Consider the following 17,500-nt stretch of genomic DNA (forward strand, 5'->3'; position numbering starts at 1 on the left):
TTAATTACAATATCACATTTTTTTGAGCATGTACTGTATTTGTACTGGGGCAAGTTGTCACATGTGACGACTTGCCCCAAAGTTAATGAGACAACTTGCCCCAAACTGACATTTATGCTAATTTTGGCTAAATGTCAGGGTTAGCTCAACATAGCACGTCAGCTAAAGTATCAAAAGACACGTTAATGTCTCCTCTATTTTGTGCAAAATAATCATTTGTAACATCCAGACCAAACAAAGTTGTACTGAAGAAAATTTAAAGTGATTTATTTTTCCTTTTAGGTCAAAAAAAAAAAAAAAAAATGCTCATCTTAGATTAGAGCAGACTTAACCACATGTGAACAGGAGGCTGACTATAGAAGAAGAAGTCACAAAAAGTGGCTATTTCATTTTTGAGATAGAGCCTCTAGTGTTGGAGTTAGAAACAGTGTGACAACTTACCCCGCTCTCCCCTACCTATTATATTCTTATATACAGGATATAGAATAAGCACATTATTATAATCCTCTCATTTGTGTTACAGCCAAAAGTTCTGCCCGCGGTGCATAAATACAGTGTGGACTATCTTTTAGCTAATTCATGGCGGTACTGTTGAACTGTGAGGAAATAACAGGGGAGATGATAATCTCCTGAGTGTGTGTGTGTGTGTGTGTGTGTGTTTGCAGATGGCAGAGATCAGCATGATCATTTGTTTCCTGGCTGAACTTTTAATGGCCTCTGCATCCATTGATTACTCGGGTAAGGGGAAATTCAGACCGTAACTGGTCTGATTTTATAAAAACTAATTAATAAAATGAGTTTCCTGGCATGTTTTATTCATATACAGACAAACACAGAAACAAACATGCAGAACACAGAATAAAGAGAACATGGATACACAGGGTCCTGGAAAAATATTTATGCTGTAGATACAAATTTTCTTTATAATACATGCACAAAGACTAGAATATATATAAAACAAGATGGGTAATGTTTATTTATTACAAATGAACCTGACCAAAAACATTAAAATATAGTATAAAATAATTTTTAAATGATTTAGTTGCTATTACGTCTCAGCATAGTGGGGATAAATTGTTACATTAATATTATATTTACTAGTGTTAGTACTCATTGTTGATGGTTAAAGCTAAAAATAACCAAATCAGCTTCGATGTAATCAGTGATATTATTATTGTTATTATTATTATTATTATTTGAGGTTGAAGCCCACGTACATGTCTGTGTGTCTCTCTGTACAGCAGAACTCTCTGTCTAACTTATTAACACAAAGAAATCCCATTCTGTAAGGTTGAGTATCTTACGCCTTGTTTACACTAAGTTGTCCTTCTTTGGTGGTCAGACAAATACACTCCCTGTTCGGTAATCGGAGAGTGAATCACAGATGAGAAATGGAAAAAGTAGATCAAAGGATAAAGATGAAGTTTTGTCTTAAAACCACTCCAGCGTGTTAAAGTTCACTTATACCACTTCAGCGCTGTTATTTCAGCCAAAGTGAAAATATGAACTAATCCCAGTCAAAATATTCACTTTATCTTTTCTAATTAATATCTATTGGTGCAGGTGTGTGTTTACATTGAGACAGTAGTGCATTAGTAGATTATTATAAAGTAGATTATTAAATCCCACACATAACTGTTCATAACATTACTTTTACTCAGCATTCCACGCGGCACTGACGGCTGAAAGTGGCTCCCTTTTCTACTGTTTCTGCTACATTTGGTTTTTCACTTACGGAAATAGGTTTTAAACAGCTCTCGAATGTATTTATGTGCACACGAATCATAGCCACATGCTTTGTACACCCGTTTGCCCAAAATGCTACACATGCTGAGACAAAGTTCTTTTTTACAACAAAAATTCTTAGGGCGGGGCATTTATATGCCGAGGTACCACAGTACTGAGTACACAGTAAGATTCTTTAAATTCTGCCCACGGTTTGACAAAACACATTTGTGATTCATAATTTGACACAGAGGACCTGCTCATTGGTTAATTTTTTACTAAACAATTTGATTTAATTAACAGTACGGTGCAGATTTAAATTCCAAGATTTACCAGAGAACTGGCAAAGTTTCATTAAATTCTATTTTTTAAGCCAATCTTTTGTGATGCTGTGGCAAAATCTAGCTGGACAGACAGACAGACAGACAAGAAATTTAAAGACTGGTTTCTGGTCCTCCAACGTATGAAACGTTCTGACCCGAGTTCAGACCCAATGTACAGACAAAACTTTTCTTTTCTTTATACACGTGTAGTAAGTACTCAATCCTCTCTCACCATTAATTCTGTTTTTTCAGTCCAGTGTGAAAGCACTCAGGATGTCCACACTGTCCGTGTGATACAGGGAGAGGCTCTGCGTCTGCCCTGCTCCAATTTAGAGTGCAGCGAAGAGACGAATAATTCACTAATATTTTGGTTTAAAAATGGAAGCAATGGAATCCAGCCAATCACAACAGGAGAGACAGAGCGAGTCCACGCCCATGGCCCTGTGTTGTACTTCTTGCCTCTGAGTCTAAATGACACAGGTGTTTACATAACAAAATGGTAATTAGACACACACACACACACACACACACACACACACACACACCCTGGACAGAGGGCCCAAGCGCCTGGTGGACGGGTCTCTGCTACGGAATCCATGGATCCCGCTCTGGATCCATACTCCTAGTTGTTCTTCTCCGGAGTTGCCCAGGGTGTGAGGGGCGCCAGGCGGGTGTGGAGATACTCATGAGGGGAAATGGACGTGGCTTTAGGGTTCCACATGGCTTCTGAGTGGGGTTAGGGTTAGGGAGAAGGGATTGGGGTAGAGACAATTAGGGTAACCGTCCCGAGACAGAATCCAAGGCTAAGAACTTTGGGGTTGGGGTTGGGTTTTGTGGTCAGGAAGGGGAGACTCGGGTCCATGCAGGCCTCGAACCAACGTTGTGCGCGGGCCTACCATGATTTCATCAGTAACAGACCCCTCCAATTTTCCTTTGTAGCTCTGAATTTTATTATTCCCTTTGGTTAACACTTAGCACTTAACACAAGTAGCAAGTCTACTTTAGCGCTACATTTTGGTCTTTATGAACCTTTATCAGAAAAAGATTTGCTTTACAATTTAGAATTTAAAGGAATTTCAGCTTTACATGGCAGTTTGCACTTGATAACTCTCTTCTGATGTTTCTCTTGGCTGCTTAGATGCTGTAATGGTGAAATCTCTGGTATATGAACCTTTTTAGAGGTGGAGGTGGATTGTAGCGAGCATTTCACGTCCATGGTAAATGTTAGTTAAATGGCATTGTGGGTAATTCCACAAACATTGAATTAGAACGTAAAGATGAGGGGGGGAGGGGTCTATCAGGAGGTTTACGGTTTATGTTGTGAGGGAGGACATGCAGGTGGTTGGAGTGAAAAGGGAAGATGTAGTAGACAGACGTAGATAGAGAGGTATACCTGATACGTTGTGGCGACCCCTAACGAGAGCAGCCGAAAGAAGAAGAAGAAGAAGAGGAAGTCCTGTGGCTTTTGTTTCAAAATTTCTATCTGGCAGCAAAAAATCTCAAGCTGAGAAAATGTGCAGAAATTTTCCTCAAAAATAATTATTGAAGGAATTGAAATCAAAACCTTCTCACATCAGATGATAATAATATGAACTCAATATCATATTAAATAAAATTTAAATATTTAATATGATATTGAGTTCATATCAGACTGTATATAATAATGTACATATTCTTCTGTCTCAGTTAGTCTCAGTGGTTCGGTATTTTATGTCCATGGTGTGTGTTTTGCAGGTGGTATAATGGCTCTAACTGTGATGAGTTTGAAAATAAAATTGAGGTTTATGAGAAGTTTCACACCGATCAGCTCTACGGAAACTACTCGGAGCAAACAAGCATTGTCACTCTTTATTGTCCAGTATGTAAAGAGAATGAAAGGAACTTCACCTGGTATAAGGTACCGTAGATTCAGATATAAATTCTCACTATAGATTCTCCTTTTTTTATTTACATCACATACGTACCCCAAAAGACCTTTAGATTGTTCACGGTTAATGTGTCTCACAGCCACAATAGTGTATTATCTATAGAATACTATAGAACAAACTATAGATTGTTCTCCCTTTTCCTGTATGTCCTTAAAATGCTTTATGATGCAAATATACTGTTTTAGAAGAAGAGCATCCTGACCATTTCTTCAGTCTGTGCATCTCATGGAGCTGTTAAACATTGTTATGATTAACCCTATAGAGCGATAAGTTCCCTTTGAGAAAAACATGCAAGTAGGGTTAGGGTTAGAAAGGCAGGTTTCTTACCGTGTGAAGTCATTGTAATTTAAAGTACATTTAAAGATTGATGATCTGACCTACAAGTAGGGAAAGACTTTTCTAACATTTCGGTTGTATTTTGAAGGATTTCCGTCTGATGCCTGATAAATCTGATCACAGACTCCAAATTTTCCTACCGCCAGAAGATCGGATCGGAACAGAACAGAACGGAATCTACACCTGCGTGTGCGTGTGGGAGCATCATGGTCATATTTACAACTCCAGTGGGTCCTACCAGCTTCAAAGAAAAGGTTGCCTGCTCTGAGAGTCTGTGTCCTGTATTTGTTTAAGTTCACTATACAGTAGATCAGCTGTATTTATAGAAGAGTTTGACTTTTTAACATTTTATTTAATGTATAATTTGAACCTCTTTGCAGAACTTACAAGGAATTTTGCTCCAACCTTTCAGTATCCCTTGAACAACTGTGTGGAGTTTGTGAATTTGGGTAAGAATGAGCATGAATATTTTCACTTGTACAAATACTGTGTCGTGAAAGAAGTATTTGCCCCTTCCTATTCTTTTTAATATTACACAAAGATAACCTAAATAAATACACAATGCATGTTAAAAAATTTTTTTTAAAATAAATATATATATATATATATATATATATATATATATATATATATATATATATATATTCAATTCAATTCAATTTTATTTGTATAGCGCTTTTAACGATTTACATCATCACAAAGCAGCTTTACACAATCAAAAGAACTAAGTTTGTATGAAATGTGAATGTGTATGAATCAAAATGAAATGATCGTCCCTGATTGTCCCGGATGAGCAAGCCTAGGACGACGGCGACAGTGGCAAGGAAAAACTCCCTGAGATGGTAATAGGAAGAAACCTTGAGAGGAACCAGACTCAACAGGGAACCCATCCTCATCTGGGTGAAAACAGATAGCAGGGATTGATGTGCATAATAATATGCGAGACTGGAAGTTCAGTATAAGAGGAGATGTGTAAGATTAAAGTCCAGTTTGTTCCTGGAGGCTCAGGTAGACTGTGAAAAAATTTCAGTCCTGAACTATTGAGCGACTGAAGTCACAGGTCCTCAGAGAACAGCTGTCTGCATCAGTCGAGGACAGGACCACCTTCATGGAGAAGTGGAACCAACCCCAGTCACCACACGCATTCCAGGCAGACCACACAGGGCATCCATGTGATGAGATCTCCAAGCAGAAGCAGGACTCCAGGATGATATATATATAAAATAAATACATTTTTTTAAGGGGGAAAAAAAGTTTCCCAAACCTATACTGGCCGTGTGTGAAAAAGTAATTGACTCCCTCACCGAATAATGAATGAACTGTGATTTTTGGAAAGCTAAGTTAAACTTTACTTGCTACACCCAAGGTGTGTGAAATGTTATATCTGGCATAAACCTAACATAACGTTTCATTAAAATAACACCACGCTTTGTCCAGGTGTTTATATGTTTTATATGTTTATATAAAACATGGTGATGGAAGTATGATTTTTTGGGCCTGCTTTGTAGATCCAATGGTTACTTGATGGAACCATAAATTCTGTGTTCTACCAGAAAATCCTGAAGGAGAATTCTCAGGGTAAAATGTGCACATGAGCTTGAAGTCACCACTAGGCCATAAGTTCATGACCCTAAACTCAAGCCACTTACAGTAGGTTATGCAGAAGGACTAGAATCCCAAAATACACCAGCAAGTCCATCTTTGAATTACTCAACAACAACAACAAAAGGTTTTTCGTGTGAGATGAATGAGATGCTGTGAGATGCATGACGTTAAACAAGTTAAACCTTCCAAATGTGCCTGAATTAAAACGAATCTGTCAAGAAGAGTGGGCCTAAACCCTTCACAGTGATGGGAAACTCTCAGTGCCAGTTATCACAAACGCTTGATTGCAGTTGTTGCCACCAGGGAAGCCCAAGTAGCTATTGGTTTAGGAGAAATTACTTTTCCACCTGGTGCCAGGCAGCGGTGCACAGCTTTTATTCCTCAATAAATAAGGAAATCATCATGTATATGTTGTATTTATTCGGTTATCTCTGTGTAATGTTCAAGTTTGTTTCATGATCTGAATTATTTAAGTGTGACAAATATGCAAAAAATAAATACAAATAAAAAAAGAAAGGGAGCAAATACTTTTTCATGGCACTGTATAGATTGAAGAGATAAACCTTTATGTTTAAACTCTTTCAGGGGGACAGCTGGAGCTGAACTGCCTGGTGTTCTTTGGTATCAACATAAACGATGTGCCAAGTGTTTACTGGATGAGAAACAACAGCAGATTGAACTCTAACTACAGGTGAACAACTTTATTTAGGTTATTAGATATGTGTGTGTGTGTGTGTGTGTGTGTGTGTGTGTGTGTGTGTGTGTGTGTGTGTGTGTGTGTGTGTGTGTGTGTGATTTTAAAAATAAGATACAGGTTCCTGCTGTTATTCCATTGAGACTCTGAGTACTTTGGTGGAACAGTGCTGGACACAAGGGGGCAGAAGTACAAAGAAATGCTGCTGAACTCTTAACCAGATGCCAAAGTAAATAATATTGTTAATAATAATAATAAAAAAAATTAAGTTCTGCCTAAGGTGGCATAAAGGCGCAGTGGTTAGTACTGTCGCCTTACACCTCCAGTGTCTGGGTTCAATACCCACCTCAGGGCCTGTGTGCATGGAGTTTCTCCTGCTTGCTTGGTGGGTTTACCCTGGATACTCCGGTTTTCTCCCACAGTCCAAATACATCCATATTAGGCTAATGGTTTTCCCAAATTGCCTGTAGTGTGCAAATGAGTGAGTGTGTGTGTGTGTGTGTGTGTGTGTGTGTGTGTGTGTGTGTGTGTGTGTGTGTGTGTGTTTGTGTGTGGGTGTGTGTGTGTGTGTGTGTGTGTGGGTGTGTTTGTGTGTGGGTGTGTGTGTGTGTGTGTGTGTGTGTGTTTGTGTGTGTGTGTGTGTGTGTGTGTGTGTGTGTGTGTGGGTGTGTTTGTGTGTGTGTGTGTGTGTGTGTGTGTGTTTGTGTGTGGGTGTGTGTGTGTGTGTGTGTGTGTGTGTGTGTGTGGGTGGGTGGGTGTGCATAATTATACTAATTTAAAACCCTGTCGCTTTGTTGTTTCAGTGTTTCAGCTTTAAAGCTTTAAGTCATTTTTATTTGTGTTCTTTGTTCTGGTTCTTTCTGGTTTTATGCCTGGCCTGTTCTGTATAAATGTATAACTACATTTAGTACATATAACATATAACACACAGTGGCATTTAGTAGCGCCTCAAGCATCTACAGGCTCCTGGGATAGGCTCCGGTATAGTCAATGAGTGAGTGAGGGAATTATTTGTGTCATGAATCAATAAGCAGCTTTACATAGAAAACTAAAAATAAGGTTAGACACTGTGTTACGGCACGACCTCAATGGTGTTGTTGGTTGGGGGACGGGGGAACATTAATCAGGTTTAGGAAGCATTTAATGGCTTTTTATGGACGCCTGGACTGGTAAATATTTAAAATGCTGGGAAGGTGAGGGAGAGTGAGACATGTACGAGGTGGTAATGCAATTGCTGTAAAACAAGAAACAAAAAATAAGACAAATTCACACTACACTACACTGGTACACTGCACTCACCATGTGCTACCACGTCTGCTTTTTCATTACGGACACAAACAAAAAAGCACGTGAAATTCTGTGTGAAACTGAGTACACCTGATTCACAACACTGCTGCCATAGTTGGTGTGTGATACGGAACAGTCCAGACGATCCTCACGTGTGATGTGAACATGTGCCGTGTTGCTGCCGAGTTCGTTCCCAGGCTGCTGATCCAAGTCAGGACCTCCGTCAGCGTGTCGTGGATGACCCGTCCATCATGTCGAGGATCACTACTGGTGACGGGACTTGGGTGTACGGGTACGACCCTGAGGTCTCAAAGTGCAACGATGAAGATTTCACATTTTTTACAGTTAAAACTGTTCATATGAAGAAGTACAACACGCTATAACACGCCATTTTCAGTAAAAGCAGAGAGGCTGGTTTTTATTTCTCTGTTTTCACAGCATTTAAAAACAACAATTGCATGTAATGTCAAACCAGTTTATTAATAAGAAATTAAGGACTATAGAAACAAAGGGCTGAGGTTTGTGTGGCCTGTATCATCATCACGTTTAAAAAGTCAACAGTGAGGTCAACACTGTCCAGACGGCAGAAAACTCCGATTCGGACCTGAGGCTGAGCGTGATGCAGTTCAGCCCGAGGCCAAGCGGATCAGAGCCAGGTCCAGATCAGAGTGAGCTGCTGTGTGCTGTTGTACCGTCTCTGCAAACAGCTGCTTTATGTGCAGGTTTAAAAAGAAAGCAATTATGTTAAAAGTCATCTTATTTATATGTATAAGTATATATAAATATATCTAAGTAATCTGACTCCCATATAGTAAATAGCAAGTTTATTAAGCAGAAATGTGTCGTTTTGTAGATGAATTGAGGTGAATGAGAATGCTTGTGTACTGAGAACGTCTCAATTTATTTCAGCAAGAACAAAGATGGAATAAAGTCAAGTTTCAAGATTACTCAGGTTTCAGAGACGGACCTACAATCTAACTACTGCTGCATAGCCATGAGCGCACAAAAGTGGGAGTTTGTGTGCATCAGCCTCAGCACCAGAGGTAAGTGCACTCTAATGTGTTTGGGGAAACAGCCAGCTGATAGGGACCTGATGATGAGACAGTTATACATTTATACAGAACAGGCCAGGCATAAAACCAGAAAGAACCAGAACAAAGAACACAAATAAAAATGACTTAAAGCTTTAAAGCTGAAACACTGAAACAACAAAGCGACAGGGTTTTAAATTAGTATAATTATGCACATTATAATCTATAATAATAATTATGTTATAAATCAGACACAGAATCAAACTAAAACTGTGTTTATACATATTACTGTTCTCTGTACAGGCAGGAAGTATAACACTAATAAATATATGAGTACAATAATAATCAATTTTACATAGATTTTAAGAGCAAGTCTAATAACTAATAACTAATAACTAATAACATGTAATACTTGTAATAACTAATGCTTGCTCTGGCCGGATCTGACACTCCACCCCACGTCAGTACAGAAATGGCGGTGCCTTTTTTCACCCCAAATGCAGAAGAATTTGCACAACATGAATAAAGCAACGGCTCAAATAACTAAGTTCAATTCTTTTGCATTCGAGGCCTAAAAAAGTGATTATAATCACGTTCAAAGGAAAAAAAAATACTCTAATATTCCATTAGACCACCTTCAGCTTTGATTACAGACACCTTTTAACAACCTAATGCAACTTGTATTTTACTCCAGAATTGCATTTTAGCTGATCTTGTATTAATGCAAAGAGAGTCAAACTAATTTATTTGTATAGTGCTTTAACAATTGTCATTGTCACAAAACAGCTTTAGACAGCAAAACATTTCATACAAAAAATAATTTAAGTTTAAGAAAATCAAAATACGGTAATAAGATTTTCCATAATGAGCAAACAGTGACAAGTGGCAAGGAAAAACTCCCTGAGATGGCAGTAGGCAGAAATCTTCAGAGGAACCAGACATAACAGGGAACCCATCCTTATCTGGGTGAAAAAGGAATAATGGGGATTGAGCTGCAATCATACTGTGTGAGACTGGGAGTTTAGTATACCAGGAGATGTGTTTAAGTTAATAAGGATTCCAGTTCGTTATTGAAGGCTCAGGTAAACTGTGGGAAATTCCAGTTCTGAACTATCGAGCGACTGCAGTAGTGTGTCCTCGGAGAAGAGCTGGCATCCCAGGCAGACCACACGGGGCTCCATGTGACGAGATCAGGATGAGTCAGACAGGTCCAACCTAGAGGTGATAAAAGCACAAACTAGTTTTTCTGCATCGTCTGCATGAAGTCTTCTCCGCACATCTCAAAGATGTTCCATACGGTTAAGGTTCATGCGTGACATTTTGCATTACCACATTACGTATCTTCTGACATGGTGGTTAAGGAAGGGGATGCTGCTCACTGCATCAGTTAGGGTCATGGGTGATTCATTTGTCAGGGCGATCGGGTGATGCACCAAACCAAAGCGTTCAAAAAGGATTTTTTTTTTTTATTACATTGTTTCTTTGACTACGGTTTAATCAGCATTATGTCACCTTTCACTGGGATTTCAGTTTGGGTGAACATCATCACTGTTGCTCCTTTCTCTGTGGAAACGTCTCTTTTTGAATGAGATTGGCTGTTTTGTTGCTCCCAGCTGTTCCCAGAACATATTGCTTTATGTTTCAGAATCTCTGACCCCCGTGGTTGTGATGTTTTCATGCATGCTTTTGTTCCTTCTGCTGGCTGCTGCGATACTGAAGTGGTTTACTGTGGATCTGGTCCTGTGTTTCAGAAGCTTCGGAATAATGCAAAGCAAAAGAAATGGTAAAGAACTTTCAGATGATATAATTGTAATGAACTCAAATGGAAATTTCAGTACAGGAAGTTAAAAAGTCAGCGCTGTGCAATAGGTTTGTGTGAAGTAACCAGTATTTGTGTTTTACAGAAAGGTTTACATGCTTTCTGTTTCTCTCCATTAGATGGCAAAGTATATGATGCATATGTGATCTACCAAAAGGATAACTTGGACGAGAAAACAGAAAGGAAAGTTGCTCATTTCGTAAACAAAGTTTTGCCGGCGGTACTGGAGAACACCTGCGGCTTTAAACTCTACATTCAGGGCAGAGACGACCTGCCTGGTGAAGGTGGAGTAGAACATACAGTATTATCCATAGCTTTATCATATACAAAGTCATGCATTGTTTCTTTACCTGACTGAGGTGCAATAAGTATTATTATTATTATTGTTATTGTTGTTGTTGTTGTTATTATTATTTCATAATATTATTCCAGTGAATAAAACATTTCCTGAGGGTTTGGCTCAGTCCCCATTGACTAACATATAATATGGTGGGGAAAAAAGTTTACTCCAGAAACATTTTGTCTTCACTTTTTGTCCTGATGTCCACCCGTTCATACGGTCATCGTTCATGCTCTGTGTGTGTGTGTGTGTGTGTGTGTGTGTGTGTGTAAAATATGCAGACACCAGCCCTGATACATTTAAGCAATATCACACCGAAGCAGGTGCAGTTGTTCTTCTATCCAGCACAACAAGACCTCTTTATATATGTCTCTCGTCCAATCTCCTTCTTGCCCCAGCACCCCTACGTCCTTAATTTGTAACTTAAAATTCACATTTAGCATAAAATCTTAGTTCTGTGAGAATGGGAAAAACTAAACAAAAAAAAGCAGCATTTGTTAGAGTTTAGAATCTGTCCCTCAGTATGATGATATTCTACAGCGCGGTGAGAAGGAAGCACAGGAACAACTCTTAAGTACAGATCGTCACCTAGTGCCCGACTCATGCAACTGTTGCACACTGCTGTGAAAAACTATTTGTTTTTTTGCATATAGTGGCACACATACTTAAATCTTTTTCTCAAGGAATTTATTATTCACAGGAATAACTTTGAATATCAATAAATCAAATTTAAATATCAGACAGAGGTAACCTCGAGTAAATACAAAATGCAGTTTTTAAATGATGATTTAATTTATTAAGGGAAAAAAGCTGTTTAAACCCGCCTGGCCCGATGTGAAAAAGTAATTACCTCATAAACCAATAACAAGGTGTGTCACCTTCACATCAACAACTGCAACCATGCATTCACAATAATTGTCACTGAGTCTTTCACATTCCTCGTGGGACGAGGCTTTGTGTTCTTTTTGGTCTGCAGTAGCTTTCACCTCGCAACTCAGAACCTCTAAACTTTTGTCTCTTTCTTATTATTAAATCATGAACACTGACCTTAACTGAGGAATGTGAGGCCTTACAGATCTTTAGATGTTGTTCTGGGTTCTTTTATGAGCTCATGGTCCTTGTGCTCTTGGGGTAATTTTGTCAGGTCGGCACTTTGGTGAAATGTGGAGGTTCACCACCATACCAAGTTAGAAAAGGCTTTGTAACCCTTTCCAGACTGGTACATGTCAATTACATTGTTCCTCATGGCATAATGTGGGAGATTTTAGTGGGCCTGAATTTGTCAGACAAAAAGAATTTGTCTTTTTAAGTGATTTCTTGATTCAACAGTTCTGACAAATTACTTTTTAAAAAAGGGCCAGGCGGGTTTGAACAGCTTTTTCCTTAATAAATGAAATCATCATCCTGATTTTGTATTTACTCTGGTTATTTTATGTATGTACACATATTAACAGTTTTGATGATCTCAATCAATCTGAAATCAAGTGTGACAAATATGCAAAACAAAATTTTAGGAAGGGGCAAATACTTTTTCATATTTCTGTACATAAAAGATCTTCATGTTGACCTCACAATTCACCTGTATAATAATAATCGGGTATAGCACAGGACATCAGTACTCAGTGAAAAGGGAAGGACTATATCACACACTTCTCCTGTTCCTCTGCCACCCCCAGACTGCTCTGAGCTGACCGAGACGAGTATGCAGCTGAGCCGCAGGTTGATCGCTGTGCTGCCTTTAGGACTCAGTCGGCATCACCGAGTCACAACCTCACTCTGTTACGACTGGCATGTGGGGCTGCATCAGGTGGTGGTCGAACAAGAGATGAAAGCGATCCTGATTCAACTGGGAGATATGGACGACTTTTCCCATTTGCCGATGGGGCTACAGCATCTCCTCCAGAAGACTCCGCCCCTAAGGTGGGATGAAGGTAGTGGCCAAGCACTTTGCCCCACCTCTCGTTTCTGGAAGCAGGTGCGCTACATGATGCCTGTTCCTCCAGACTCCAGGTCTCGTGGTGTTGCTTCACCCAGATGAGGATGGGCTCCCTGGTGAGTCTGGTTCCTCTCAAGGTTTCTTCCTATCACCATCTCAGGGAGTTTCCCCCTCAGCACCGTCACCCTCGACTTGTTCATCAGGGACAATTTGATCATTCTGATTTATACACATTTCCTTTCACATTTCATACTCATTTTACTAATTTCCTGCTTTGTGACATTGACCATTGTTCTTTTTTTTTTTTAAAGGACCATTCTTTAACAAAATGTAACTGAATTGGATTAAAACTAAATAAGCACGGTTAAGCATAGACACTTTCACCTGAAATCCTTAAACTGAGTGTCTTCAAGATGCGCAATCTTAATGGACACATCTGTACAGGAACAGTATCACAATAGACCATACAGTAGTTTGAATTGTTGAAACAATATTCGACCGACATTTTATATGACTTTCAAAAAAAGAAACATTTTTTACTATTTCCAGTAACAATCACAAACAGTGAAAGAGTGCCTTTACTCCTTACAGAACATGTAAGTGTTGGAATATGTAGACTCAGGAATATAAGACAGGGAGTAATCGCAGGAATATGTGCTATACTATTACAACAACAGATACAAGAATATCAGTTTTATAAACTTAAAAAATTAAAATGAACTAATCTTATTAACAAACCAATGTAAAGACATGTACAGGGTCTGTGAAATACACAGTCTGCCTTGCTTTCTGGTGCCACCTTGTGGAGAGACCCAGGAGTACAATTTTCAACTTAATTATACCATTTGCTACATCTTCAGCCATACTGCAACAAGTTCATCTTCACACTTCAGTTTTTCATCGATAATCCGGACCAGAACCGAAATCTCTTTATCTGGCCAGAGGAGTGGTGCTAAATGAAATGTCATGGAAATGAGAACACACACACACACACACACACACACACAGCCAGGAAGAGCTGTACAGTATGTCACAGACGTACGGCACTGACAGACTTGCACACATGATGATGATGATGATGATGATGATACTGTTCACTGCTGGGACACTGAAATCTGAAGGTGCACCTTCAACTGTCGCCGTTTGCCTAAGGTGCTATAGTCTGAGATCTCACCCTCTCCATACATTACAGTAGGTGGCAGCTGTCTAGTGCGTGGGAAATGATCTGTGACCACATTGGGGGACGTTTGGGGAACAATCTACCCCTTTGTAACAACAATGATTCCTTAAACAATAACAGCTGTTCTGGCTTTTTGTACTGGTGGCATTCGGTAACGCATCTGCTTCCAGAATCTTCCATTGGGCTTCCTGGCATAGTGTTGTTTCCACTTGAGTATCCCCTGAGTGTGCTTAACATAGCGCAGTGATTCAGGGAGCAGAGCGTCATCCACATCTTCTCCCACCTGGACCAGGATGATCTGCACACACTCTTCGACCAGAGCATCGTACAGACCCACCCAGCACTCGTAAGGGCCCCAGTGCAACTGAGATAATTCAGAGACATCCGGATCAATCACTGCTATGTTATTGTTGAATCCAAAGTGCTTAGGCCTTTTTTTATTGAAATGACCATCTTCATTGTCCGAAGACGTTGTCAAAGCTTTGGATGGAAGAACAAAGATAAGTCGCCGACTCTTCTTAACTGTTTCACAGATAACGTCGTGGACCGCTGAGGAAAGAGGAACGGTTCTCTTAATATATTAATTACTTATGTTTTTTGTAGAGAATGACTTTGTTGGTTGACTTTTTAAACGCAAGCAAAAAGAAAAAACAATGTATGTGTACCTGTTCCTGGTATTGAATCCCGGCCACTAATGAATAACTTATAGCCAAGCTGATCCTCCAGCACCTCTGGAAGGACATTCAGGGCAAATGTGGTTGCAGAAGACACCCTGTCATTATTGCCATGGAGGTAACTGACATAGGCATCATACAGCTTCCCATCTGTCAGGTTAAAAAGAGAAAAATGCTGTTCATAAAAAATTCATATAACACTGCTATATTTACACATTTGCAGAGTCAACAACATACTGTAGATTGTTAATGCAGGTTTTTTTTTGCAACCACAAACACAAACAGGAAAGAAGGTTGCCACGAAAAGGGTTCATTTAAAAATTCTGCCGAATACGAAACAGAGTGTACAGTGCTGCTACAACCCGAATGAGCTCACATTCATTACTATTCACCTACATTTATTATTTTAATATTTGTTTAAAGATTTGATAAACAGACTTGCAGCAAACAAACTGCATGCATATAATATGGCCAAAAGTATGTACACCCCAACTATCACACCCATATACTGTGGCTACTCAACTGTTCTCACAAATTATAAACATTTTATTGTCTCTGTATCCAGGAGGATTACATCACTAGATTTATAAAATATGTCTTATACAACAAAAGTTATTACTTTTACAAAGGGTAAATTTTACTAGTACTGGAAAAATTGGAATCATGTCGCAAAAATGTTTGTATAGTTGGTTGAAATGAAGTAAATATTATAAAGTCTATTTTGTGCAAAAAAAGAACTTTTTACTCTATACTGAACAATCCTGAGCCATAAATACAGTATGTTCATTTAAAAACAACAACAACAACAAAAAAACAGCAAAACAAAACAAATGGCTAAATGCTCTGGGTTTTAGGGCTACGGTTGGAGTGTAAGAACTCGAGTGTTTTGCACAGAGTCCTGACTGAACCATCAACTCTGGGATGAACTGGAGCTGGAGACTCCTTCACACTCCCCTGTGCCAATGCCTGATTTCTCCAATGCTCTTGTAAATGAACACAAACACCCACAATCGCTCTCCACAGTCCTTCATACCGTGTGGATTCAGTTATAACATGAGATGAAGACCAACTCCGTGTGAATGCTTATGATGGTCTACAATTCTTGAAGTCTTCAACATATTTAAGAGTTTACTGTAGCAGTGTACTGTGTCACACTGTAGCGCTGAAAACATACTACTCACCATTCTGTTGTTTTAAACAGGGGCTGAGGTTCCTGTACGCCAGAACCAGGTCCACTTTAAAAAGATAATAGAGCAGGACTCCCAGTGTCACCATTACACAGGCAGTGACCACGGCGAGCGTACAGTACAGCTCTCTCTGATCCTCTGTTATACAGTCAAATTAATAAAAGCAAATCAGATCAGATATTTCACTATACTTATATATATATATATATTTTTTTTTTTACATTGTGCAACTTAGTGCTGAGTTTACCTCTTTAAACTAAATGATTTAAGGTGTGAAGTGCTTACTGTATGTCATCTACATCCTTAATGATTACCTGACTTCAGGTTTGTTCTTATCATTATTGACAGAGTGGTGAGAAATGCATTTCAGAAAAAAAAAATAGTTAGCCATATATTATGTATTTTGGATGGCTGTAAATTATAGGAAAAAAATGAACTGAAAAATGTTGAAGTTGTATTATAAAGAAAGGCCTAGTGTGTTCATCATCAGAAAAACAAAAACAAAGCAACATGCTGTGGTCAGAGCATACGTATAAAGTTTTTAACATAAAGTGACGGTCAAAAAAAGAAGTGGTAAGAAATAAAGAAGTGGAAAAAAAACATTGCAAGGAAGAACAGTGGGAACTGGAACAGAAACTGCAGAATAAACTTAATAATTAATCAATAAGGATGGGTAGAGTGTCACTGAGCGTGTCACTGAATATAATGTCACACATAAAGTTATTAACTACCTTTAAGCCAAGTTTAAGGCATTATCACGGCTGACCGGGTTAGAAATATCAAAAATCTCTCTACAATTTTGCACCCTTAATATTTTTAGGTCACATCGGCCCAGTTTGCTGGCGATCGTATAAATTCCCTAAAAATGTATTTTGATGTATATCAAAATACATCGGGTGCGTTTTGGAAAACAACACAAAATAACTGAGTTCCTGTTGAGTTGAGCACAGACATGCAGAGTGAAAGATGTTCTGCTTAATGAGCATTAAATGTGTACCCAGTTTCATGTGCCTACATGCGAGTGTGTAAGAGCTATACAGCAAAATCTAGTGTGCGGGCGTCAAATTTTTGTGCATGTTAAGACCCCAAAAAGCCCCAAAAGGTGGAAAAAAATAATCCTTAGGAAAAGGAGAGAGTCTTGCACACCCTATGTCGCCTGTCCTCGCCTGTCAAGGTTTTATAGTGCTTGGACCCTAATAAAGTCGCTTTAGGTTGTACAGTGACTTTAATCTGTCTTCGTAGTGGCACACACCCGCGTTTTACAGGAGCACATGGCAAATTGTTTGTCTGTGTGTAAGGGTGTGTAGTTACTCACGTTCGAAAAGAATTACTGTGCCGTAGTCTGCTCCATAAGAGGTTAAGGCGACACACTGAAAATTGATGTTGAAGAATTCTTGCTTAACTTCAGAAATAGTAAGATTATTGTGGTGATAGG

The 17,500-nt window shown here is 39.0% G+C and overlaps 2 protein-coding genes across 3 annotated transcripts in view; one reads left to right on the forward strand and one right to left on the reverse strand.

Moving 5' to 3' along the window:
* il1rl1 (interleukin 1 receptor-like 1) overlaps positions 1 to 13,132 on the forward strand; it is an 18,707-nt gene extending 5,575 nt beyond the window's left edge. The window contains exons 2-11 of the mRNA XM_053496396.1: positions 666 to 738; positions 2,301 to 2,547; positions 3,783 to 3,945; positions 4,401 to 4,566; positions 4,693 to 4,761; positions 6,503 to 6,608; positions 8,808 to 8,941; positions 10,575 to 10,712; positions 10,868 to 11,032; positions 12,765 to 13,132. Coding sequence (XP_053352371.1) covers positions 666 to 738; positions 2,301 to 2,547; positions 3,783 to 3,945; positions 4,401 to 4,566; positions 4,693 to 4,761; positions 6,503 to 6,608; positions 8,808 to 8,941; positions 10,575 to 10,712; positions 10,868 to 11,032; positions 12,765 to 13,126 — 1,623 coding nt within the window. The 3' untranslated portion in view covers positions 13,127 to 13,132. The remainder of the gene's footprint in view (positions 1 to 665; positions 739 to 2,300; positions 2,548 to 3,782; positions 3,946 to 4,400; positions 4,567 to 4,692; positions 4,762 to 6,502; positions 6,609 to 8,807; positions 8,942 to 10,574; positions 10,713 to 10,867; positions 11,033 to 12,764) is intronic.
* Positions 13,133 to 13,156: 24 nt separating this feature from the next.
* LOC128524079 (interleukin-1 receptor-like 2) overlaps positions 13,157 to 17,500 on the reverse strand; it is an 18,419-nt gene continuing 14,075 nt past the window's right edge. Inside the window, exons 8-11 of one of the 2 annotated variants that reach the window (XM_053496395.1) lie at positions 17,381 to 17,500; positions 16,060 to 16,203; positions 14,870 to 15,028; positions 13,157 to 14,753 (exon numbers count right to left, since the gene is read on the reverse strand). The exon at positions 17,381 to 17,500 is cut by the window's right edge and continues 23 nt beyond it. In XM_053496395.1, coding sequence (XP_053352370.1) covers positions 14,311 to 14,753; positions 14,870 to 15,028; positions 16,060 to 16,203; positions 17,381 to 17,500 — 866 coding nt within the window. In that variant the 3' untranslated portion in view covers positions 13,157 to 14,310. The remainder of the gene's footprint in view (positions 14,754 to 14,869; positions 15,029 to 16,059; positions 16,204 to 17,380) is intronic. The other variant, XM_053496394.1, reaches the window with a different exon arrangement.

Source organism: Clarias gariepinus, chromosome 5, assembly GCF_024256425.1.
Source record: "Clarias gariepinus isolate MV-2021 ecotype Netherlands chromosome 5, CGAR_prim_01v2, whole genome shotgun sequence".
Classification (NCBI taxonomy): Eukaryota; Metazoa; Chordata; class Actinopteri; order Siluriformes; family Clariidae; genus Clarias; species Clarias gariepinus.